This window comes from Opisthocomus hoazin, chromosome 5, assembly GCF_030867145.1.
Source record: "Opisthocomus hoazin isolate bOpiHoa1 chromosome 5, bOpiHoa1.hap1, whole genome shotgun sequence".
Classification (NCBI taxonomy): domain Eukaryota; kingdom Metazoa; phylum Chordata; class Aves; order Opisthocomiformes; family Opisthocomidae; genus Opisthocomus; species Opisthocomus hoazin.
The window spans coordinates 83,179,651-83,205,435 of NC_134418.1; the positions used below are offsets into that span (position 1 = coordinate 83,179,651).

The 25,785-nt window shown below is 39.3% G+C and overlaps 1 protein-coding gene across 1 annotated transcript in view; it reads left to right on the forward strand.

Moving 5' to 3' along the window:
- The window catches only part of DLC1 (DLC1 Rho GTPase activating protein), a 235,745-nt gene that overhangs the window by 41,871 nt on the left and 168,089 nt on the right, over positions 1–25,785 (forward strand). Inside the window, exons 3-4 of the mRNA XM_009940573.2 lie at positions 13,023–13,172; positions 15,766–15,906. Coding sequence (XP_009938875.2) covers positions 13,023–13,172; positions 15,766–15,906 — 291 coding nt within the window. The remainder of the gene's footprint in view (positions 1–13,022; positions 13,173–15,765; positions 15,907–25,785) is intronic.

A 25,785-nucleotide genomic window follows, 5' to 3' on the forward strand; every position in this document is an offset into this window, starting at 1 on the left:
CTCCCCTTGGAGATAACTCTTGAATTCAAACCTGCTATTTGGTAAAGCCACACCTGGGACTAACATTAACTTCTGTATCCATTTTCTGCACTGTTATACGTATATAAATTATGTTTGCATACCTCCTGCATCGCTGTGGTCATGTTTACAATATAGATATGTTGGGTATTAGTCAAAAGTAGGAGTCGTTACCAACCTCATCTCCCATTCAAATTGCCAAGCTCCTAATTGTGGGCTGCTGGGTGGTTCGTGGACAGAAACACTGACACAGACTGAACCCAATTTAAGCAGCTCATCATTTCTGGGAGACAGGCACTTCCCCTCTTCTGTGCCTGTGAAGGGAAGCTGTCAGTCCTCCTCTCCCCAGAGCAGAGGGGAGACGTGCAGGCGTAGTCGTGCCGCAAGCTGAGCGGGGAGGCAGGAGCTCACCTCCCAGCCAGGACAGAGCAATGCAGACGCTTTTCCTTCCTCCTGATCCCCGCCGCCAGAGCTGAGCGCTAACGCCGTTACCGGCTGCAGCCTAGCTGAAACTCACAGAAACAAAAGGAAAAGGAGCGTGCTGCAGCCAGGGTCCAGTCTCAGACAGACCCCAGCCCAGCCAGCGTGTTGCTAGTCAGCTTGTCTCTGGCAGTAGGAGCCCAGGTTTCAGCTCAGGCTATCGTTTACTGCTTATTAGTCTCTTGATTGGCAGTGTAGACACAGCCTGTATTTTTTAGACAAATGTGTTAGAAATTCAGTTATGATAAGCAATAATCTGTCACATCAATATTTCTAATGTTGTTTGTTTCCTTCAATGTTTTTTACTCACCTTGGCATATCCATATGAGATGTTTTCAGACTTTACAGCAAGAAAGACTTTGAGTTTTTGAATAGCTTATTCCTTTAGTGTCTGAGATTTTTACAGTTCCTTCACTGTAAAAGAAAATCTGGAAGTAGAAAAATAAGCAGTGGGGAAGAGTAAAATCTAGACCTGTTTTTTCCATCTAATACCTGTGCATGCAATTTGAAATAATATATTTTTGCTATTGTGGATAGAAGAAGCTAAAATCCTCAGACGGTCCTGGTATAGGTCACACAGTATTCATCACGGGTGAGTTATGAAATCACATAAAAGTAAATTATGTAGTGATATCCCCATGGAATGGTACTGGTGCTGAATTTTCACTTTAGTTGCAATAAATTATGGGTGTTTTTAAGAAGAATATACAGTACTATTTGGTTTTTAAGCTATTTGTCTTACTTTCTAAAGAGGCTTAGTTATCATATAACGCAGTGTAATTAGTTTGCCGGTGGGCATGGCTCCAGAGTACAACTGGCAAGCATAAACTTTATGTGTAAGACCATATAGAGAAGCATCCATACCTGTCCAACAGCTCTATAAAAACTAAGTGGAATGCAGTAAAGAGGTAAATCATTGAGCAAAATGCTTAGCTGCATGCAGTAATTGTAGTAATACTTTCTACTCATTCTTACTTTGGCAGTAATTATTGTAGATAACAGTTTAATTGGTTCCCATCCAGTAACGGAAAAATTAAGGACAACCTTAGTTATTGGTTGGAAGGGACCTCAGGAGGGGTCTACTGAAGTAGGACCAGCTCTGAGGTCAGGTGGGGTTGCTCAGAGCTTTATCCATTTGGGTCCTGAAAACCTCCAAGGGTGGATCCTGTCCAGCTTCTGTGAGTGACCTGCTCCACTGCTGGACTCTCCGGAGGGGACTGTCCTGATCCTTGCTTGTTTCAGCTGAAGTCTTTGCCTCTTTTCTTATTCCTGTGCACCTTTGGGAAAGCGTTGGCTCCATCCTTGCCAGTTCAGGGGCCGAGGCCTCACAGCACGAGGTTTGGGGCTGGGAGCAGCAGTGCAGGAGAGGGCTGCAGCGATGGCCAGGGAGCGGTTGCTTCCTGCCAGTCCCCCAGCCTGCACAAAATGATTTGCTGTACCCAGACTGTTCCTGATGATCACTCATCTCGCCTGCCTGTTGCTACCTTGCTGACTGCTGGCTTCTTACTTCCTGCAGGTCTCAGGCAGCTGCCAGTGGTTTCCAGGTCGCCAATGCTGGGAGGTGAAATGGCTGTAACTGACATTTATTTGCTGTCACAACAGAAAAATGTCCTGAGCGTGTTTACTTTTTCATTCCCAGAGATACACTTTTACATGTTTCCCCTGTAGTGAAAGACAGAGAGTTTTGTAAGTTGCTCCTCAGAGTGCAGGAGAGACTCAAGACATGAGAATGGCCAGAGGTGGAAGAAACCAGGCCCTACCATTGCAGTGTGGAGGGGAAGGAATGAACCTGAACAAGAGACTGGGGATGAACATAATGCCATCTTCATTGACAAACAAAGTCTGTCACGGAGACCAAACTTGGCAAAAATAAGAATTAATGAGTTAAAGTTAGGGAAAGATTGTGATTCCACATTAGAATTAGTTTTTTACTGCTAAGGAAGATAGCACTGGAATAAAACCTGTTTTGCTTGGAGCAGTTTTGGAGGCTTGTCAGAGGAGCTGGAGAACCGTCCGTCAACTATGACAGTCCTGTCACTGAGAGGGAGACAGATGACATGACATTTCAAGATCTGTTCCAGCTGTATTTTTTACAATTCTTTGACTTTCTATTGTTAGCTCATTAATAGTGTATATAAATGTTTAATATTTAATATTGTGTAATATCTAACGCAGTTAATGTTGATGGCTTCAGATGAAAATAGTCACTAGACTTGGGAAGCTGAACTTGCTGTTGAAAAAGCAGTGAACTCTTAAAAAAATATAGAATATATCCAATTAATTGTTTACAGAATATTGCTTTAATAGCAGTTATGCAGTGCAACTTTGGACATACTTGTAAGGGTTTAGGACAGAAATGATAAAGGAAAATGAGCATTTAAAGTGAATGACAGAAGAATCAGGGCAGCAAACTTTTTAAGGGAGAAAGGATTCAAGGATTCGAAAAAGTAGCTGTAGAAGAATGAGGCTTTCAGAGTAACTTGGACTTTTGGTTGTGTGTTACATGGGTTAGGCCCTTCGATGTGAATGGATAGTCAACCCTAAAGGCTAATTTACAGGTCAGTGTGTGGGTCTGAGCAAACCCTCAATGCTGTACACTGAGCACAGATCAATCTTATTAAGCAACATTTAATAGTTAGAATAATTCCAGCTCGCATAAACATATTTCAAAGGCATACATGAAATAGCTGAATATATTATAAAGAAAAGCGGAATTCCTTGTCTGAACCACAGACTTTTACAAAATTCCAGTCAACCACTTACCACATGGTCAGACACTTAGCTTTGATGAATTTCAGACAACAATATACAGAAGACAGATGCTATTAAGGGGTGTCTGAGGTAAACGAGGCTTTTTTGGTAGTTTTTACCCGATTTGGGTCATTATCAGCTCCGTAGAAGGCATCTCGTAATTGCTGTAGAATTTCAGAGAAGCTGACATGACTGCAGCATCTTGGCTATTTAATCCAGGAAATATCTTCATTGTAAAATACAGTGTGCACCATAAAAAGGGTGATCCAGCTTCCTTTGATTCTGTAATTTCTCAAAACCTCTGATTGCCATTTATTGCTACTTGCTAAGAATCCAAAGTGAAAGAGAGAGCGTGCTTTATGAAGAATTTTCAAGCTATTAAGAATCTTTCTTCGTGTGGCTGAAAAGGAGTAACTGTTCCATTGATCAACATTTCCACCCCCCACATATGTGATCTTGATCCCAGTTTGGAGGGGGCTCAATTTGCCTGTGACTAGGCTTCCATGTGGCTAAGCTAAGAAGTCTGATATGAACATCTAATTTTTTAACCCTTTTCTCAAAACACTTCTGCTGAGACAAGGTCTAAAAATTCACGTGTGTTGGGTCTTAACCCAAACCTGAACTCTAACTTTGGTTCGGTCTTATTCACAAAGACAAATTTTATCCTTGTTCAAGATCAAAATTATTACCACCACCTCCTCAGTCACCAGTAAGAGTTCTTATAAATACCCACGTGCTGTGGTCTGTGGTACAAAACTACCCTTAGTTTAAAGCTACTGTGCAGAAGTAATTTAATCAGAAAGTAATTGTCACCGGGACAATCCAATTTTCACATGGGAAAGAATAAGCTCTTTTCCAAGAAAATGAGGCACTTAAACCCCTTTCACTGAACATAAAAAATTAGCAATGGATTTTCTCATGCTATCATGTTCTCCTACAAACTTGTGACATTAAAATAATGTCTCTGGCATTTCATCAGCTGCATAGATTGGCAAAGCTAAAGAAGGATTCTTGGGCTAACTGAGGGGCGGTGGACAATAGTTGACCGCTCTTTTTTCACAACACACCTCTCTTTCAGACCCTCACCAACTAAGTTACAAATGTGCAGGCTTCCCTAAGTTCTTTGTAGTGGTGTCCTGATGAAAAACATTTGAGAAGCCCCCAGATCCTACAATGTCTGTAAAATCAGCATAACCTCACCTATAAAAACAAGGTTACAGTTATGTGATCACCTTGCAGCAACATCAGTCCAGGCTCTTTCAAAAAAAGAAATATCAGTATGGCTTTATGTCCTGCCTTTGGTTGGCCTTCCTTGGCCAGCACTGCCATTTGCATGGCTATACGGAGAACCAGATGAAGGAACTGACCCTGCTTAGCACTACACCTTTCCCAGGGACTGTGCTCAGCTGGATCTCCACTGGCTCACTACTGGAAACTGGTGCTGGCACAAGGGGAGGTGAGGGGCAGCCTGGAAAGGTAGATGACAGAACGGCAGCTTGTAGTAGAGCCGTGAATGTTGGGAAAATTGAAGTAACCATGAAACCATGACCCATATCAGATCACGATTTAGATATCTATTTTTTAAAACTGTTTGGAGGACAACTATAAACAGAACAAAGTACACGGATACTAAACAATTGAGTTCTGATCACACTTGAATCTTAAAATACTAAACTGTTATTAATATCATGTAAGATGAAAGTATATTTTAAATCATTGAGTACTGCAAGGTTTACTAGTGGGTTTACTGTACAATGGTGAACATCCCTTAGCATTTGTCTTGGTATTGAAAGGAATCTTTGCACAAAAAGAATGATCAGTCTGCACAATCCAGGGAGAGGTATAGCCAAAAAGCTCAGCTGATTGCTAGAGGCAAAATCAAGTGCATATATAGAATCATAGAATGGTTTGGGTTGGAAGCGACCTTAAAGAGCATCTAGTTCCAAGCCCCCTGCTATGGGCAGGGATGCCTTCCACCAGACCAGGTTGCTCAGAGCTCCATCCAACCTGGTGCTGAACACTGCCAGGGAGGGGCCAGCCACAGCTTCTGTGGCCTACCTGGGCCAGGGCCTCACCACTCTCAGAGTGAAGAATTTCTTTTTTATATTTAGTCTAACTTCACCCTCTTTCAGTTTAAAGCCATTACACCCCTTGTCGTATCACTCCATGCCGGTGCAAGAAGTCCCTCTCCAGCTCTCTCGCAGGCCCCTTCAAGAACTGAAAGGCTGCTCTAAGGTCTCCCCACAGCCTTCTCTTCTCCAGGCTGAACAGCCCCAACTCTCTCAGCCTTTTCTTACAGCAGAGGGGTTCCACTGCTCGGATCATTGTTGTGGCCTCCTCTGGCCCCGCTCCAACAGCTCCATGTCTGTCCTGTGCTGAGAGCTCCAGAGTTGGACACGGGACTCCCAGTGGGATCTTACCAGAGCAGAGTAGAGTGGCAGAATCCTCTCCCTCTACCTGCTGGCCAGGCTGCATTTGATGGGCCCCAGGATACGGCTGGCCTTCTGGGCTGCAAGTTCACAATGTTGGGTCATATTGAGTTTATCATCAACCAACACCCCCCAGTAAGAATCAGTCTTCAGATAGTAAATACAGAGAAGCTATACAGAATACTTGGACATACAGAAAAGCACAAATCTTGCAGCAGTGTGATGGACGAAACTGGGAGCCCAGCAGGTAGATCTTTGAGCTTTAGGAATTTCAAACACTTTTAAACCACAACTTTTTTCTGAATATCTTCCTTTATTGTGGGAAGATACACTGGTCTCCGTATTCAAGGTCTTGTTCTTGGAGATGCATGTGCTATAAATACCATCACTGTTATAGTGATTTTGGGGGGGTTTTACATTGATTAAGCCCTGCAGTAAAAAGCTCATTCAGCTTTACAAATGTTTTTCTCTCTATACTGACAACTAAATCAATATTGTTTATGCTGGAAAGAGCTTTATTAATAATTTTGTTTTAACTATATATTTTTCCAACCAGTGAAGACAGATTATGTTCATGTGATGCTGTGCTTCTATGGGATTTGATTTTGGCAAATTTTCACAGTCATAATCCTTACAAGATCCTAAATCAGGGATGATTACTGGGAGTTGAGTGCCATCAGACTGGCTACTGTAAATAAGTGCAACTCCAAAGACAGAGGGCTGGATTTCACCCATCATCTGCAGTTTATCAAATTATATTCTAGTTATAATTATCTTCTACATTGAATGAGACAGAGAAGAGAAGGTTGAGAGGAGATATTGTTGCTCTCTACAACTACCTGAAAGGAGGGTGTAGTGAGGTGGGTCTTGGTCTCTTCTCACAAGTAACTAGCGACAGGGCAAGAGGCAATGGCCTCAAGTTGCATCAGGGGAGGTTTTAATTGGAGATCAGGAAAAATTTCTTTACTGAAAGCGTGGTCAGGCATTGGAACAGGCTGCCCAGGCCAGTGGTGGAGTCCCCATCCCTGGAGGTGTTCAAAAAATGTGCAGATGTGACACTTCAGGACATGGTTTAGCAGGCATGGGGGTGTTGGGTTTGACAGTTGGACTTGATGAACTTAGAGGTCTTTTCCAACCTTAATGATTCTATTCTGTGATTCTATAATTCTACACACCATTTAGAGTTGTTAACTTTAGGTTTGAGTTTGCTTCTTTCTGTTGCCTGAATTAGTGCCATCAATTGTTGTTTTCAGTAGCATTGCAGGAAAATTTATCTAATGTTAATGCAGTAATAAGAGTTTGAGAAGTTTATTTTTTCTGCTGACATCTGTCCTTGGTAATATGACATTAGCTAGAAAGTCATCCGAACTTAGTTTCTTGTCACAGTGCTGTTGTGTTTCAAGAGCAACCAAGTAATGAGTAACTACTGCCTGCGGTCTCTGCTGTGTTCACACAGTTGTGTAATAATGATTCCTCGGATTGTTTTGTCCCAGGGTTTTGGAGCGATTTTCTGTTTCATCAATAGCAAATTACTAAATTTCATTATTAAAATAACATCTCTACTAGATAGTTTACCTGGTCGGCATGAAACATGGAAAACTACTATCAAAACTGGCTGAACTCAAATAGACTACAGCCAAACTCATACAGGTTGAGTATGTGTTCAGGGAAAAACAGCTGTACAAAGGAAGTCACTAAAGAGGAATGCTTTTGTTTGGATTAAACTAGTTTTGAACATGAAAGATGGCAAGTTTCTGCAGTGGAAATCACATTAAACTCAGGAGAACTTTCCTGTGAATAGCACATGAGTTCGAAAGATCTTGTGAAAAGTTAGGGAAATGGAGAAGCTTCACCTCACTTCTAGTCCTGAAATCTTCCAGTTCCTGGAATTTACCAGCTTGAGTGCATTTAGATTTCATGCTGTCTGTCCTTTTCCAGCGCATTTTCCTCTTTTTCCCCAGAGAGTGCAGCATTATCCCTGCAAGCTCTATGCTCTGTAGGAGAAGACACATTTTTTTGTCTGGAAGTATAAAAAGCATGTGTTTTGTTAAGAGAATATGTTATTCTAAAATTTACTTTCTCATGTAATTGTATTATTATTACATTTGTCTTAAGGATACAGTAGTGAAAATCGCAATTAGTACCTCTTAAAGCAATCAATTGCCTCTGAAGTCTTCACTTTTGCAAACATATCTTATTTGTGGGTTTAATAGTAATTAACAAGTGCGTGTACACCAGTGCTACAGAATACTTTATATTTTGAAAAGTTGAGTTAGCTGTCTAAAGTTCTTGTAACAAGAATTGGAAGAAAAACTACTTTCCCAAAAACATGCATGAATGTGTAGGGATATCTGCACGCATGAGCTTGTCTCTTCACCTGTGCGTGTGTACACCAGTGTATGCTTATGTTATTTGTTCCGTTTTCAGTCTGTTTTAAATATGAGTTCAAAATATGATTTATGATAGCAACCTTACTGTGATCTTTGCTGGTGTCTAGGCCTTGTGTCTTATGTCAAAAAGGAAGGGAGAGCTTCACTTTTTTCATTCTGTTTTAATGTTCTCCGCCTGCAACTCCCTCAATATAATGAAGAACAGGAATCTAATACAGTACTGCAGAGTGTAAAATTTGGAGAAAGATAAAATTCTTAGGTATTTTTCAGAGTTTGTGAACTATACACTGCAATGTGGAAGGATGAAAATCACACATCTGATTTATACACCTGCTATTAAAAATCAACAGATAACTCCAAAATACTGTATATTGCATTATTCTTTGTTTTCAGTTCAGATGAAAACCTTGACGGTACAAAATCAGTGATTTAACAACTTACTTTTTTTCAGAAAGGGTACTTTTTAGCAAGGAAAGACAAGAATGAGTAATTTAATGCCATCTGAAATACATCGTGTTAATACAAGGTCTTAAGTCAGTCCAGATGGCTGCAGATCAAGAATACCAGACAAAACTCAGCCAACTCTTTCCATAAAAGATCCCTTTCTTTTGTGGGTAATCAAGCTCGCCTTGCCAGTTGTGCAATAAGCTTGCCTCTAAAAACCAAGGTCTCTTTTGCCAAGAAATTTTGTGCATCTTGACACAAGAACATCGGCAAGGAGCAGGGCTGGTGGTGCCCTGATGGCCCCAATTGGGGGCTGCTTGGAGTGGGATGTCCTCTCCCCTGCTCAACTACAGCAGAGCCCCCTAGCACTGATGGAGGTGTCTGCTCTGGTCTGGAAATCAGCAGAAAAGGAGCACTTACGGGGAAGGTGGGAGCGATTCTGTCCCCCTCAGGGTATTCAGAGAGAGCACAAAGTTAGTTTTGTGTATTAGCTACTTCTGTACAAAATTTTTGTTGTGAAAATTTAAGTAAGTTTTAAGAGTACGGGCTTCTTTCAACAAGGTACCTTTGCTTCAGCTCTACTCATCTGGAAGACGTGTGTGGGAAAAGAGGCTACAACAGGAGGAAAAGTGTGTGGGTGTCATGTAAAACAGTGGCTACAGGAGAAGAGTAAAATTATGTGCAGACAAATAAAGGGCTTGAGATAGAGGAAGAGAAGGGTACCTGCTTCAACTGTTTTGCATGCCCTGATAAGACAAAATGGATGTATTAGATCTAAACTTCTGTAGTGTTTTACTCCTTGACTGGTTCAGTTTTTCTGAGTAGGTGAAAATCATCGTAACATACTGATACCACGGGTATAAACCTGTTGAACCTTAAAAAAAAAAAGGGCAGGGAGGTACTTTTTAGACATACTCTGATTAATGCTGCCTTTGTAGAGCGTTTGCTGTTGATCTGTCAAATGTTCAAAATCAAAACTATAACATTATGTGCAAAGAACATTATATTCAGAAATTGCCAGGGGTTCTCAATGCTGAATGCTATAGGGGCATCACGTTAATAAACCAACTCAATTTGTAAATGCAGGCACAAAGCGGTGTGGTAGTAAAAAGACAAACAAGCATTTGAAGACATGGAGTAAATAGGGGGAAAAAACAGCATTATTATTTGTAATAACAATATAAGCTCCAAAATGACAAAAAATGTCTAAAAAAGTGGCCGAATCTCATCTGTAGCCATGTCCTCCAAAGTGTTTTCATTTTATTAACATTGTGTGCTGACGACAGCAACAGGGCCTGTGAACTCTTTTCCTTGTAAAAACGTCTGGTTTTTTTTTAATATGACCTTAGCTTTGGGGTTTTAATACTTAATTTAGGAGTAATTCAAGCATCCTTCATTCTGGGAAGAGCAGCAATGTATTCTGTTCTAAACATATGAATATATTCAAATTTAACTATTTTATCACACCAGTGAGGATACAAATTAAAAGAAATATTATTTTTTCCAGTTCATGACCTGAAGTATTTCCTTTTTGTGTAGAAACATGTTAAAAAGAAAATCTCCAGGCAAATAACATCTCGAGTTTGACCTACTGTATACTTTTGTTATGCATTCTTGAATGGCCCAACATAAATGCCTAAAGGCAGAAATTGAGGTCGTAAGGGCAGTCTTTGACCAGGTACCTTCTAATGTCCGAGTTTTGACATAATAACGGTAAAAGTAGGATTTTTGTACAGTCCTAAAAACATAATATTTATCAGTGCATTCTAATTTGGAAGGTAACTAGTTCTCAGTGGGGAAAAATGTGAGAGACTGGATGCAAACGAAATAGTGTGTTTTCAAAAGAAAACAAATGAATTGTTAATATCTTGCTGGCTTTAGATCACATCACTCTTCAGTAATAATATCTCAGAATATACATAAAAGCAAGATACAAAAGATAGAAAAAAGACAAAGAGGCAATAAAGCTCTTGGAAATTTATTAGACAATATCAAAGGTAAAACTGTCTAAACATAAATTAAACTTATAATAATATGCATTTAGTGCGTTGTATTCAATTTCCAACTCAAGAGCAGGCTTTTTGTATTTGTACGTGTTAAACTTTTGGTATAATGCTTAGGCTTTCAAGTACACAATTTAATAGTGCCCCGGCCAAACAGAAGGTGATTACTGTGTTATTCAGTAAATTGTAAGAATAGAAACTGTAGTTAAAACACTAAAACTTCTCTTGACAAGGTTGATGTCAACAGCAGTCAGAGTCACAAACCATTGTTAGGCCTTCCAAACAGAACAGCTACATTCCATACGGATAATATTATTGTTTCCTGAAGGAGGTGTTTGCCTGCAAAGCCAGCCCGTTGTGTCAAGCCTGAATGCTACTTCGAGAAATATTTTGCCAGCTCTTCATTCCAGCAGATTCTTCTCAATCTGCTACATGCAGAGCAAGTTTATACTTTTTTGGCAGGATAAGTCAAACAGTTTGCTTGGGGAAAAATCCAAATTTTTTTTGTCTCCATGTAAAATGCCTGTTATCTCTCTAGTCTGAAAAAAACCCACAAAACAAACAAACTAAAAAAGCCTACCCAGTCACCACCACTAATTTTGTTGTGGTGTGGCAATTAACTTCTGGGTTTTAAGTCAAGTTTAAATTTTAGGTTGATTAGCCTTTCCAGTGCTATATTTCCAAGCGAAACGAATAGAAATAAATACACAGTTAGGGGACTATACGGGAGGCTAGTTTTGGTAGCAGCACTGGCCCCCTCTGGATGGGTAAACTGTCTACAAGCTTACCCCACCGTGGCAAATGTAGCCCCTTGCCACGAAGGAGGTCATGTCTCCTTTGTTAGCAGACCCTTCTTTGCTCCACTGGGCTTTCTGCACCCACGCAGATTAGATGAGATAACATTTCTGACATTTGGACACTTCGGACACAAATTTAACACCAGTTAGGACAAAGGTGCACGGAGTTTCAATGAATCCTCTGAGATGTGTTTTCAGTTTGAACGAAAATGGAACTTAGCCCATTTCACCGATTGCTATGTTGTTCTGAGGTCATGTTCTCTCAGGGTCATTCTAAGCTCAGTTCAGGTTCATCAGGAGTGCCTGCAAATTCATCAGCTTTTTCAGCAAACCAATCCAAAATATCAAGTTGTAATAAAAAATGAAATACACATTTTTCCTGGGTTTGACCTTTACTGTGAACATTTTTCATAACTCTGCTATGGACTGACAGATTTGTATTTCTGCTTTTCTAAGATTTATTTAACTAACCTTCAGTCACCTCTGTCTTCACATAATGAACATGTAGACCATGTTTTATGTGACTATTTTATCTGTACAGCTCCTTTAATTCTAGCAGGAAACATTTAATTCATGTTTTGCAACATCTTTGAAGTAGTCTATAAAAAGCCTGCTATTAGAATCCCAGCTACTTAGAGAAGTTGTTGGGTAGCCTGAAAAACTGTTTAATGAAAAAGGTAAATTTGTGCATTTATATTACCTATTTCTTGGACACAGTGAAGTAATTATAACATCTTTGTTTCCATTTCTTGAAAAGGATTTATAGAGGAATTATTTTAAGTGAATTAATGGAACTTCCTATTTTCTAACTTCCTATTGTGAAAATCCATAATGGAACCAGTGAAGGTTTTCATATTCCTGAATTCTGAGGCAGGCTACTTGGCTAACTTTTGCATTAACTCTCTGTGTAAAGGGGAAAGAGAGGGACAAGTTGCTTGAGAGCATTATTTATTCCATCTAACAACAGATCTTGCTTTGAGTTGCTGTTTTGAGGAGCTTCTCCATTTTCATTTGCTGCAAACTGAGTATAGAGAAATAAGCAACATAAACTAGATGTTTAAGGTTGTGATGTGAACACCCCTCACACTTCTCTCTTGCCAGTCAGAGCATCTATCATGCTGTGTTTACTATAATGTTAACATTATGTCCTGTATATCAAGAATTTCCAACCAAGACAGAAATCTCTGCCAAGAATTGACAAAACAGCATTGTACAGGTCAGTTCTGCCAGAAAAATTAGTTGTGGTTATCCTCAGCTGGAAAATGACTTCTTAGAACTTACCTCTCTCCCGTTTCAATCGTATACCAACCTTCATCATTTCTATTTGTACAATCCACTGAACTAACTTGGGGTGAATATTCTGACCCAAAACTTTCTATGATTTGGGGGAGTCTTTAGAATCGGTAGCTCTTTAAAGAGGAGGTGTATCAAGGAAATGGTAATAATGCATTTGTATCAAACTATTGTGCTTTTTTAAAAATTTCATTGCTGTAATGGATGTGTATTAAGTATTAATATAAAGTGTTTTCCCAGCAGTAAGTCAATGGTCAGCGAATTGATTACACAAAAATGTATTTTTCCCGAAAAAGAGATTTTTCTGCTTATTATTCAATGTACTTTCATCACAAATTAAGAAACTGAGCTTTCTTAATTTGAGCTTATTCTTTCCCACTAATGCTGTCTTTAGCAATTGTATGTTCTGTTCCTTAGGAATTAACAGAAGATCGGGATCGATCACGACTGGATTCAATGGTGCTGTTAATTATGAAACTGGACCAGCTTGATCAGGATATTGAGAATGCTCTCAGTGCAGGCTCTTCCCCATCCAGCACCCCAACATACAAACGGAGGCATATACCTGTAAGCCATTTTGCTTAATTTTTCTTATTAATCTAAGGAGAATCTGGTTTTACTTCACTTCTTTTTTTTCTTTCAGTCCTCACATTTAACAGCTCCTTAGTTTCCAAACTAAAGGTCTTTTTGTAAAGAATTTGTTGTGTATTTTTATTTGTATGTATGCTTTCAAGGCAGGAACAGTGGCATCCATTATTTCCTTTTGGTATCATTTCATAAATGAGAAATTCAGAGCTCCTAGGTGAAAGAAAGGGAGATCAACAAGATTCAGACAACGGCTCTCTAATTATCCCTTACTGTAAATGCAGAGTCCGCACAGAGTCAGGATCACACCAGCCTCAGAGCATATGCATATGTGTCATTTAACATTAAATAGTTAGAACTGAAATTAAGTCTGAGCTACAGGTCTTGCTCTTCTGCTAGTGGGAGGGTCCATGCAATTTTTGCTAGAGAAACACGTATGAAATCCTCTGTCATTCAAAACAAGATTCTGGGCAGATCTTTAATTATTTAAATTTCTTTAAAGACTTTATTTATTTAAAGGAGAGATTTCCTTGCTGAGAGTATTCTGAAGGAAGACTAGACAGCTCACAAACATAATTGATGCGTTCTTTTTTTCTGAAAAATTTTGACACGTGTAGCTGCAAAGAACATGAAATGGCTGACCCAAGGTGTTCTGGTGCAGGCTTCCTGCTAATCTCACCCACATGTGCTGCAGCTGGTTTTCAGTCCAAGAAACCTGAGAAATACTGCCCCAAGATCTCTAGGCTAACATTCCGGTCGTTTGTTTTTGCTAGTGGTATTTCCTTTTAAATAATGAGGGGGTTTTCCTATTACAGCCAGACTTTATTATTGCTGTATTGTCGAGCGAATGGTCTGTAGGTGAGAAAAGCTCTATTTAAGCTTCCATGGGTTGGTCAGTCAAAGAATATGTAATATGTCATTTTTAAAACACATAACATAGTTACACATCTAATAGTTAAACATTTTCCCCCTGGATATGAATCTTCTGGCGGTATCTCCTTGAGCACTGATGGGAGAGGAAAGCTGAAGGACGATGTTAACACCTGTTCTCCACATCTCGCCGATGACTGCCAGCCTCTTAGCTAATTTCTCACAGCAATAAAGGGTGTTGGGGCAACCCGTGTAAGTAAGCCAGAGGTGGTACCTGTTTCCAAAGCAGCCGTCCAGAAAGACAGCTTCCGTCAAACATGGCATATATGCTATTTATATACACTGATTTTCTAGGAATTTTTGAGCCTTTTATTATTATGAATCAGAAGATCAAAAGGTTTAGGCTTTAGGACACTTTTTCATTGTGTTCAGCCTCATATTGATTTTTAGAGTAACAAAGCATTTGAATGTGATGCAAAACCACATGTAAAGGGGCAGGGAGCGTGGTTCTGCGTTGTGACAGCATGAGTCTGCCAAGCAGGAGCTGCTAAGAGCAGCTGCACGCAAGCTGACTCCTACAGAGGCATTTCCACGGCTCCACTGCTTTCCACAGTGCAGAGGGCTCACTGGTAGGAAATATCTGGCTCAAATGCATGGTCCTACCCAGAACGCAGCTTTGCCACTAATTTCTTAACCCTTTTCGGAAAGCAGCACACTTGTGTACTTGGCGTAGAGGCAGCTGTCTAATTGGCAGCTTCAGTTTGGCAGACCAGAGGTTTAACTAGAATTAATAAATCAAAGCATTGCCTTTTCTTTCCAGTTCAGAGCAGAACCCCTGAGATGCGCCTGCCCCATATTTCACCTATTCTAGGAGCTTGGTGTTAGGAAACTGAGGCTTTGTCTGCACAGAGTTGGCTGGGGTTAATAGTTCAGGCTTTTTTCTGCGTACTGTGTAGCTGTATTCACGCAGGCTGTGCCTCCGCTAATGATCCTGACAGTGTAGGGCTGGTTCTACACACAGCCAGCCCTTTGCCAGATACGTGTCACAATTTATCTGCAAGCAGCGTAATCCCCTGCCCTCACTCTATGCAGTAAATCAAGCACGTGCTGTATTTTTACTTCCTCAAAAATAAAACATACTAAATTTCTTCTTTCTATTCTCAAAAAAGGAATGTAATCAGTGTCACTGAAAGCAAGGGCGTTTTAACCAGAAATAGCATTTGGCTGATAAGTGTCTGCTGATTCCAGAAAAACTGGGGAGCTATACCTCTGAATTGTATAAACTGCTGAACGGTGATGTCATTTCAGCTGCGTAATGGTTCACAGATGTTCACCGAGCTTGCGACGCTGCCGGAGATAGAAGGTGGGAGCGCAGAGGAAATAACTGAACATCAGAGAAAAATGTCAGACTTCTGCAGCCCTGGACTGATTTTTCTTACCTTGCATACTAACGTTGCAGGGAATTACAGCTTTGATGTTAGTGGTGATTTATAATTTCAGAAGAGCAGCTAATGCAAACCATCGTGTCAAAAAGGACAGCAAATGAATGTGTAGGTAATGGAAAAGAATAAGTGGAATTACTCTTGTAAACAGAATTATGCATATACATTTGAATGAGCCTACCTAAATATTCCACTATTTAGAAGAACTAGATTTTTTTTCGTATTGACATTTACTAAAGAGACTTGCAACACGTTTTTTACAGGATGTTGAATCTGGTTCTGAAAGCGGAGTGGACGTTGCTTCAATAAGTCACTCACAAACAAATTTGTCTCCTTACATCCATCCTCCTGACCCAGCATCTTCCTGCTCAGTAGCCAGCTCTGGAGCTAAACCAAAGGCTGGGGTGAGTACAAAGATTACGTTTTTGTAACATCATTCATGATATCAGGTTGGAAGCAAAATAAAGATATTTTGTACTATTCACTACCTGGATTGTAGGGTGTATGTGTGTGATGCTGAAAGAAAGGACTAATAATGGAGGTAGTCACAAGGTGACAATCCCAGAAGTTTCACATCTAGAAACACACGATTATGAGCTGAAGATTATAATAAACTGAGTTTTTATGTGAGAAAATAAATTAATGGCGCTTTTCCATTTTACTTTGGAAGATAAGTTTTCGTAAGTGGTATCACCTAGAACTTTCCCTAACTCTCATGGAGGATGCAACCAGAGAAAAAGCTGGTTGAATCACGTAGCCAGATTTCTGATGCCCAAAGCCACTCACCCAAGTCCTCGAGAGGCTAAGCTGTCGCGTTCCGCAAGCAGAGGTGTCACCCTGCCGAAGGAGAATGTCACCGTAAGGCTGGGTTTGGCACGCTGAGGGTTGGAGGGAAGCCTTTGGGCAGGAAGACACCTTCCTGCAGGTGCCAGTGCACAAATGGTGGTGAGCAAGGGCAGGTCTGAGAGCTCAGAGATGGCAAGGAGCTCTTGTTCAGCCGTTAAAAAATGTTCAGTGTAATGTACCCAAAATTAGATTTTCCTTATTCAGCAGTGTACAGGCAAGTCCTCCAAGTTCCATTTCCACCTTTTGGGTAAAATGCTTGAAAGCAGCCAGCGGAGCTGCTTGTACATACTCTTTGGGCACATATTTGATGCACGTTACTGTATTTTACGCCACTGACTGTTGGGAGACCGATTTCTCATGCACTCTGCTATAGAGTGTACTCTTCAGATCAGAGGCAATGGAGCTCTCATCCTTCTGTACCCATCCATAGATACATACACCTATCAGGGGCACCTTGCTTTCTTTTGCCATTGTCCGTCTACTGAAGAATCCTTCTCCATAATGCTTCAGCCATCAGCATGTGCAGAAAAACCTAGAAGCTCCTGACATAGTTTCTGTTCTCTCTTGAACTTGCTGTTTCCACTCCCTCATGAAGCAGAGAAACCTAGGCTCTTCTAAACTTTACCTAGGCTGAGAAGTCTTAGCATAACTCCTGCCCCATCTGTTCACGAATTCATTTGCTGCTGCTAACCAGACCAGCAGAAAATCTAGGATAAAATATTAAAATATAAAGTGTGGTTAACGTAAATATATATGTTTATAGCAAGTTTATAAAAAGTAAAATAGAAGCCAACTGTCACTTACCACACTGCAATAATAGCAAGTTAACTAATGCCTTCGATTGAGGCAGTAACAAAAGTTCTAATAAACATTTACATTTAGGATTGTTCACTTGTACAAAAATAAATTCACTGGTGATTTATTGTCAGTGCATAACTATAGCAAATAGAGAGCTCTGCACTCTGTCATTGCATACAATGCAGCACAAATTCTCAAATAAGTACGTATGTTACGCTAGAAGGTGATAGCCCATTTTGCCAGATCCTGAGAAGAGCACAGACGCTCTTAAGGTATGAAACATTCTTTTAAAATTTCATTTATTCTACTAATATTTGGGGAACTTTTAATGCCTGGCTTTGGAGAAGTGTTCGTGACTACCTTTGGAGTCAGATACCATGTGTTAATTCACTGTTACTAAGTATTTATTTGACTTTTGTCGTGATGGATTTGATTTTTGCGGAACATATCTGCTAATATTGCTTTATTATATAGTTATTAAGTTACATGATTTTGGAGATATCACTTCTTTTTTTTACTTTGTAGAATAACTGTGAATATTGAAAAAATCTCTACTCATGTGTGGGTTGTAGAGCTAAGATCCAAAGTTACCTTTTATTAAGCTTTTTGCTAAGTGAATCTAAGTTTCCTCCAAACTCATCTCTTTTCCCTAAACTTTTGCATGCTGCAACTCACCACACTCCATAATGGGGTTTGGGGATGGGGTCTTTATAAGCATGTTCAGATAAAACCGGATTTTCATTTTTAACATAGTAGGTTTGATCAGTACACAAACGTGGATCATTTTTACTCGAGTGTAGATCTGCTGCAAACTGGGAAAAACAAGATCTCTGAGATACATTGTATTCCTTTTGGCTTTCGGCTTTCAGCTTGTGGCTCAGAAGGGTACACAGTCAAAACAAACTCAGTGCTGATGTGTGCTGTGGCTTCAAATGATCATCACTTCAGCTGCCTCCCTACCTATGGTGGGCTTTATTTGGAACTCACCAGGAGAAAATAACCCTTCGTTCTTACCCCTGTGTGTCCATATCCCACTTTGTGTTCTGGTCTGCATGGCTCAATAGTCTGCTGCTATGGGACTGCCATCCCTTATTAGTAGCAAATAAGTTCCCATATTCTTCTCATTCTGTTTAGCATTGGGCTTTACTCAGGATGAATTTTCAAGCGGGGCATACTGAACGGCATGTAGTTGAAACACTTCCCAGACCAGACATCGGGTATGTCTCTGTACAGATGATTTCCATGCAGAGGTCACCTGTGAAAATCCTCACAGTGTGGTGTTCTATGTGTGAGGGAGACTGTTGTCATCGTTTCTTCTTTTTTTTTTTTTTTTTTAATTTTTGTCAGAGTAGCTGGTGTACGAGCAGTTTTATTCTGTAGTGGAAACTCAGCAAGATACTTTTTAATAGTAATGGACTGTTTCAAAGATTTTACATCCTTTTGGTGTTTGCAACTGCAGATCTTCAAGGATTCCAGATGCTTAGTCTCCAAGGACAACTTACTTTGTTGTGTTTATTAATAATATGTAAACAGGAGTACAACTGCAATTAGTTATGTTATGGAATGATATGTGGTATTTTTAAACAAACTACAGCAAACTGTTGACTGCGTCAAAAGCAGACTGTACAATTAAAATATGACTTCATGTGCAGACTCAGGGGATGGGAATAATGAGGCAGGGAGATATGGGTTCACATCTAGTCCCTGGTAAAGAGCTTGAAAAATATATTAGCTACATAAGGCCGTAACTTACAGACAGGAAATTTGTGTACAGACTAACTATGTCCATTAAAGTTAATTCAGTTTCTTATGGATTTAGAATAAAATATGTAACAACACCACAATATGTGGGAATATCCATAAGCAGAAATTAATTTGATAATCCTGGTGGAAATTATTCATTCATTGGTTTGTGGAAAAGCAGGTCACTTGAAATTTTCATAGGTATTTTATGAAATGTTAACAGGATTTTCAGTAGCAAAGTTGTTCACAATTTTGTTTAAAATTCAGTATCCATTATAATTTTCTTTGCAGATTAATAGCAGACATTCTTTTAAAAAAAAATAGTGGACTGTGTATATTTACATAGACAAGTTACTTACCTTTCTACAAAAATTCACTTCTGAATAGTCTAACCTATTCTTGTCAGTGTGAATGCATGTGTACAGCACACATACATATATATAAGCATACACATGCCTGTATACTTTATAAATGCTTATGGGGACCTTATCAATGCTTATAAATATCTGCAGGGTCGGTGTCAGGAGGTTGGGGCCGGACTCTTTCCAGTGGTGCCCAGTGACAGGACAAGGGGCAATGGGCACAAACTGAAGCAGAGGAAGTTCCAGCTGAACACGAGGAAGAACTTCTTCCCTCTGAGGGTGATGGAGCCCTGGCCCAGGCTGCCCAGGGAGGCTGTGGAGTCTCTTTCTCTGGAGATATTCCAGCCCCGCCTGGACGTGCTGCTGTGCAGCCTGCTCTGGGTGACCCTGCTTCAGCAGGGGGTTGGACTGGGTGACCCACAGAGGTCCCTTCCAACCCCGACCGTTCTGTGATTCTGTGATACTCATACAGAGTACTCCTTACTGAACACAGGCATGACGAGGAAGAACCGGATTCTCCCCAGAGCATTATAGAAAGGTATTCCTATGGAAAGTTTTCTCACCAATTCTGCAGGGTGCAGCATGAAAGCCTTTGATGTGCAGATGTACATAGTATTTGGGGCTTATGAAGTATACAGTTGAATAATCTTCATTCTAAAATTAGGAATCTGCCGCTGTTATATTTTGTGGTCAGGGTAAAATAGCGTAATGTGATCTATAGAGTGTCACAGTATAAAAACTAACTCATAACGTACGTGTTTGACAAGGTACACAAATGGACAGTCCTTGTGAAATAAGGATTCGCATAATTGAACAGGTACCTTTCCAACATAGTTTAAGATTGGACAATAAGAAACAGTTTTGGCATCTTTACATTACTTATGTTTACAGAGTAAAGAATGTTCATGCTTCTATAATTAGCACATCTCTATGTTCTGGGGTTTTAGTCACCAGTCTCCAAAACAGACAATAATTTTTTTAATATTAACACTCTAATATATAGATTGGCAAGCCTTAATCACATGGGAGTGGAAATCAGCTTAAAAAAATATGAAATCAACAGGCTTTTGCCCCAGTGGTCATGAGAAACACTGGAAAATGGGAGTGTCTGGTCTGGATTTGGAAAGCGAGGAATGTAAATATCCTATATGCCTTCTGCAATGTAATGCCACACATCTGGACACTTAGAACATTGTTCAACAAGAAAGACCAGAAAAGATTTATTTTTAAATTTGGCTTGATTATTATAAAAACATCATGTGGCTATAGAGTTTAAAATGTATATTAATAACAAAAGATAAGTTACAATAGCTTTCTCCAGCGCCCAGTTAAGAGCGAACTAGTTAAGGAAAGCTTGAATCAATCATCGTTGCCTTTTTTTTTCCTAAATATAAAAAAACTGGCTAAAGGACAACAGCAACTAAGGCCTAAAAGTTGTGGCCAAATTTTTGTCCTTGAACATCTGCTCTGCAAAGCCTATCTATTTTTGTGTTCAGGTGGAAAAAAAAGCAGCCTTGATTATTTTCTACTGCTTTTCTTGGCGGTGTTATCCCTCTTGCTTCAACAGCGTCCAAGTTAGCCTTCATCACGCTGTGCAGAGGTAATCAGAAATCTATTATCACCAGAATAGCTGGTATCTAGGAGAAGATCGTTTTTCAGATTAGCTGTAATGACTCATTTAAAATGCATTCATTTCTCAAAGTGATTTTAGGCACCAGCTATGCCTGCAAGTACCAAACGACCTAGTCTGGCTGGGCACTAGACTGGGATTCAGGTGCAGCTACTGATTGCAGTAGAGCCCTGGGTGAGCTCAGGAGTCCGCTTTCACAAACCTTGTTACTGGATTGGGAAAAAAGGTCGTGTTATTCAGATGACAGTTTTGCAAACTCTTCACCTGTCGGTACTAAAAGAATTTAGCCTCTCATGTGTTTTTGATTCATATTCTATTTTAAAATTTCGGCTCTTTAGGGGAAGACAAATAATTCTGTGAAGAATAAGTTACAGAGTAGTAGATGAAGAAATAAAGTTCAATTTTCTTGCTACTCTACTACACTGACTTTTCACTTATGAAAGAAACTAAAATTTATGGTAAGTGCAAGGAAACCTTGATTTCAGAATTAAATATTTTTAAAGAAGCCTTATCAGGGCAGCAACGATTTGAAATGTTTACATTTCCCACCGCGTTATGTTTTACAGTAAGTTCATTGAACTATGAGGTGTGCAAACACACACAGAATATGTCAATGAATTTGTGCAGTGGGTCATGCCACTTGAAAGGTGATAGATTTTGATTTCACTGAATCATACAATTATTTTTTATTTACTTATTTACGTATAAAGTCTTCGTACCACTTTTCTAAATTTTGTTGATATTATGATGTTCTCAAATTATTATTTTATTCAGGCAAAACTGGAAGTTATTCTGGCAAGCATTAAGGAGAAAAACTCTTACTATGCAGCATTAATTAAAATATTTATACTTTAACACGTAAGAATTTTTGCGAATAGAAGATGAGAAAAGACTTCAGGATCTGACCATGTTGATGAAATTAATACTTCATTTCATATTCATGTTTAAAAAAAGTGTTTTAGAAGACAGGCTAAGACCATTAATTATGAAAGCAAATTTTAACACAATCACATTCTCATTTGAATTCTAGCATCCTGTTATTTCTCCCTACAAAAAGGTTTTCTTCAATACGTGAATTACCACGAAGTTACATTTGCCACTCATGTAGCAGGATTATGCTGTGTTTCTTACATGGAGCCCTCAAATTTTTTCTGGCTTGTTCCCCAAAGGAATCTGTATTCTATTTTAAGCATAACTTCCTATGTTCACCTCAATTGTATTTTTTTTTTCCCAAATGAAAGAAGCAGCAAACTGCAAGTGGCAGAGGTGCTTTTTGTCCTGTGAAGTGTTTAAACCACCAGAAATCTTAAAGGCAAGCACTTTTTTTGCAATGAGAGTAAGCTATTCCTAGAATTTGAACCAAAACCACTGAATCCAGTTATGGCATCTTTGATAGTCTCTCTCTCTCTCTTCATCTGTTCCCCAGTATTGATTGCTGAGTGACCAACGTGTATGGAAATTCACAGTGCAATAAAAGGTTTGCTATTTTATACAGCTGCAGTATGACCCAGGAAAAGACATGTGTTCGGCTGTCCACTTTTGTTTCCAGGTTCGACCCCAAGACAATATTAAGCTTCTAACTAAATACCCGGCTTGTGAAGTGATAAGCATGGAGACTTCTGAGTATTTCCAAGATGTCAAGTTGTATATCTACATTTCTGTCTCTCTTTACAATTCGCTTATGGCACCTATGCTTATGTACAGGTTTTTTTCCTCACGTCTTCCTCCATTCTGTAGAGTTGCTGACACTGCCTCCAACGTTCTATCAGTCTGGTTATGTATGATAACAGCCTTTTATAAAGGGAAGCAAAAGTTGATGACTTCTTCAGCAGTGACACTGCGAATTGTACTCTTTCTAGTGTTAAGGACATTTTTTTCACTGTATGCTGCCATCTGCTGCCTTCCTCTTGTAAATGGAGGGCACTGGGCAGGGGACAGCAGGCACTTACACTGCCTCAGGCGGTCGTGGTGATTAAAACATTTCACAATCGAACATACAGACCAAAAAAAAAAAAAAAAAAAAGCTTTTCATCTCGCACAGATGCATTCCAAACATTTATAAGATATGATAGACTAAAGGTTGACATTTTTCTGTGGGAATAAAATTTTAGTGGAAATTGTAGTGAATGGGAATACTTTTAGCAACGTTAAAAAATTTCCAAATCATCCTAAGAAGAATTGTTTTTAGAACATTGGAGGAAAAATTCAGGTCTTAATGGATTTAAGATGTTTGGAAGACTTTTAGAATAATCCCTTGAACTGTAAGTGTCACATTAGGAATTCCTCCTTTTATATTCATACATGCAGTAATTAATTTCTGCATTCAGTGCTGGTATTCATAAAAAATCATATCAGTTTTTCAGCCTGCTACATAATTACTGACACAACAGAACATCAGAACTGCATGTGTACCACCATAGGAGGCATGTGGACTCGAGAGCAGTAAGTCTGTTCTATTTGAGTGCTATGGTTCCTCTTGGCGTGTTGCTTATTGCTTCGAGTGGACCCAGCTGGGAGTTAAAAATGTTGAACGTTGCACAGTCTCCATGGAGGATAGTATCTGTTTTGCAAAATCCAGAGTAGTTTTAATTTTTTTCATTTTATTCAAGTCTCTTGTGTCTGAGAATAGGAAATAACTTCTTTTCTGTAAGAAAAATTCACATTAAGCTAATAATCATACCTGAAGTTGGCAATATTCAAGTAGTTTAGTGGAAAAGTGTGAGCAAGTGTGTATTTACACCTATTGTGCTTACATGTGTTACAGTCTAAGGAGTTATGGTTATGGCTACCTATAATGGGCAAAGAGGTCAAAACTCTTCAAGCTCAGCTCAGACTGGCAAACACGTCTTGCATCTTTTCTCTGAGAGCTAAAAAAGCTGAGGGAATTATCATTTCTGGTCACTTACGGGAATGTTACTGCGGTAGGAAATCTAAAAACTGCCGTCCGGGCTCTCTGACATCCTGTTTGCATTTGGGGCTGGGCAAGGCAATTCCCAGACCCCCAGGAGGGAGGGGCAACCCATGCCTTCCACTACCATTTCTTCATTGCAAGTCAGATTTATCGATACTTGGAATCAAATCTGCTATGTTCTTGCACATCAGCATCGCATCTCTTAGTCCTGCCTTAGCTACGTGTGACAAATGGAAACTGAAATCTGTGGCCGGAGGGATTTTAGTGTGTTGTTCTCAGGATCAATATCCTTCTATGCAGCTTAAATTTAAATACTCAAGTCTTAATCGTGGGAAATCAGTTACGTTGTTACACAATCATGAGCAGATACAGAGAAAGAGAGCTTTCCAGGTCGTCTAAGAACAGATCATATGAACATCAATCATATGAATCATACGAGGTCATAGAATTTAAAATTTCAGCCTCACTTTAGTTTGTTTCTTTAAACCTCATTTTGCAATCAGTTAAATGCGTTTTCTTACGTGAGTAAGTCTGTTTAAATCAACAAGGCAGTTTATGACAGAAGTGTCACATGCATGGGTGTGTGATATGTTTTTTTTCAGAATTAAGTCCTCGTGTCAGAACTAAAAGATTTAATAATCAGAATGAATCACAAGGACTCAGAATGTTTCTTCCCAATGCCATATGCCTGGTATCTTAAAAAACACATAGAGACAAAACAAAAGTGACCTTTGCCAAGCATCAGAAAGTTTCCCTCATGCCTACTATGACTGTAGTCAGAGCTGACTCATGCTCCGTTGATCGCTAAGTAACGGTTACATAGTCACACCACAGCGCAGCCTGGGTTTGCATTCAGGCTCGTCACATAAATGAAATTCATGGATCCTCCAGTTCTAAATGAACGTGTGATGCCTGGAATTGCTGGTGTCTTATCTTACGGAAGAGGGTCAGTCTCTGTCAATTGTTTGACTGCCACCATGTCCCAGTAAGATAACATTGTGACTTTAGTCCTGGCAAGTACCGTGGTCCAAAAAATCCGTCAAGCTTCTGTGTAAAAATGATAATAGGATGAATTTCAGCAAAGAAGGTGTCTGGAATACAGGAATATTACAAGAGCTGGAATGTGAAATACAAGAGTTCAGGATGAGACTCTAAATTACAGTGAAACTGGGAAAAAAAAAAGAGACATTTCCAATTTAACTCATAAATAATGAAGTTCTAGAAAAACATACCAGTAATAAAAAACAAATTACCCAGAAAATTTCTTTTGAATTTTAGTACTTTTTGAAAACTAGTAACTACAATAGCCAAAAAATCCCACCCCACCAACTTCTGTTTCTGCCTCTGACTTACTGCTATGCATCCCAGGATTGTCTAGGGAACAGCTGGGGCTCAGTCTGTGAATAGGTAGTTAGTAGCAAAAAAAATTTAGGAAAAATTGTGACGTTTTAATACTACTTTTAGGTAAATGTACCACTGTTTTTTTCATGAGGAATATATCTTTTGACGCAAATAAATAACATCACTTAAGTACTGCAAAAAAACACTGGTGTCCATAGGTCCATATTCTGAATAACATAGTTCAATACTTGCTATCTGAAAACTGTTATTTATGAAGATTCATGTGATACTTTACTGACTTCAGTTTTGGGGGAATGACTGTTCTGTATAATACCTAATAAAAAGACTGCTATGCATAAATGAATCAGTTTTAATAAGTTGTTAGTCTGTTTTTCAGTCAATATTTAGAAATGACACATTGTGACTTTGACAATCAGATGCATTGACCTAAAAAAGAAGTGTAAGTGAATATTGGTAAGTCACGTCTTGACTATCGTGTTGTTCCTAAATAGTTGTTTATGAGAAGAAAGAAATATGCAGACATCAATTTGAAAGTGATTATCACTGAAGAAAAAAGGTTGGTTTATCTACTATCCATGGATAAAATAACCTGTATAATTATTTGTACACCTTTCAATCAAATAGAGGCCTC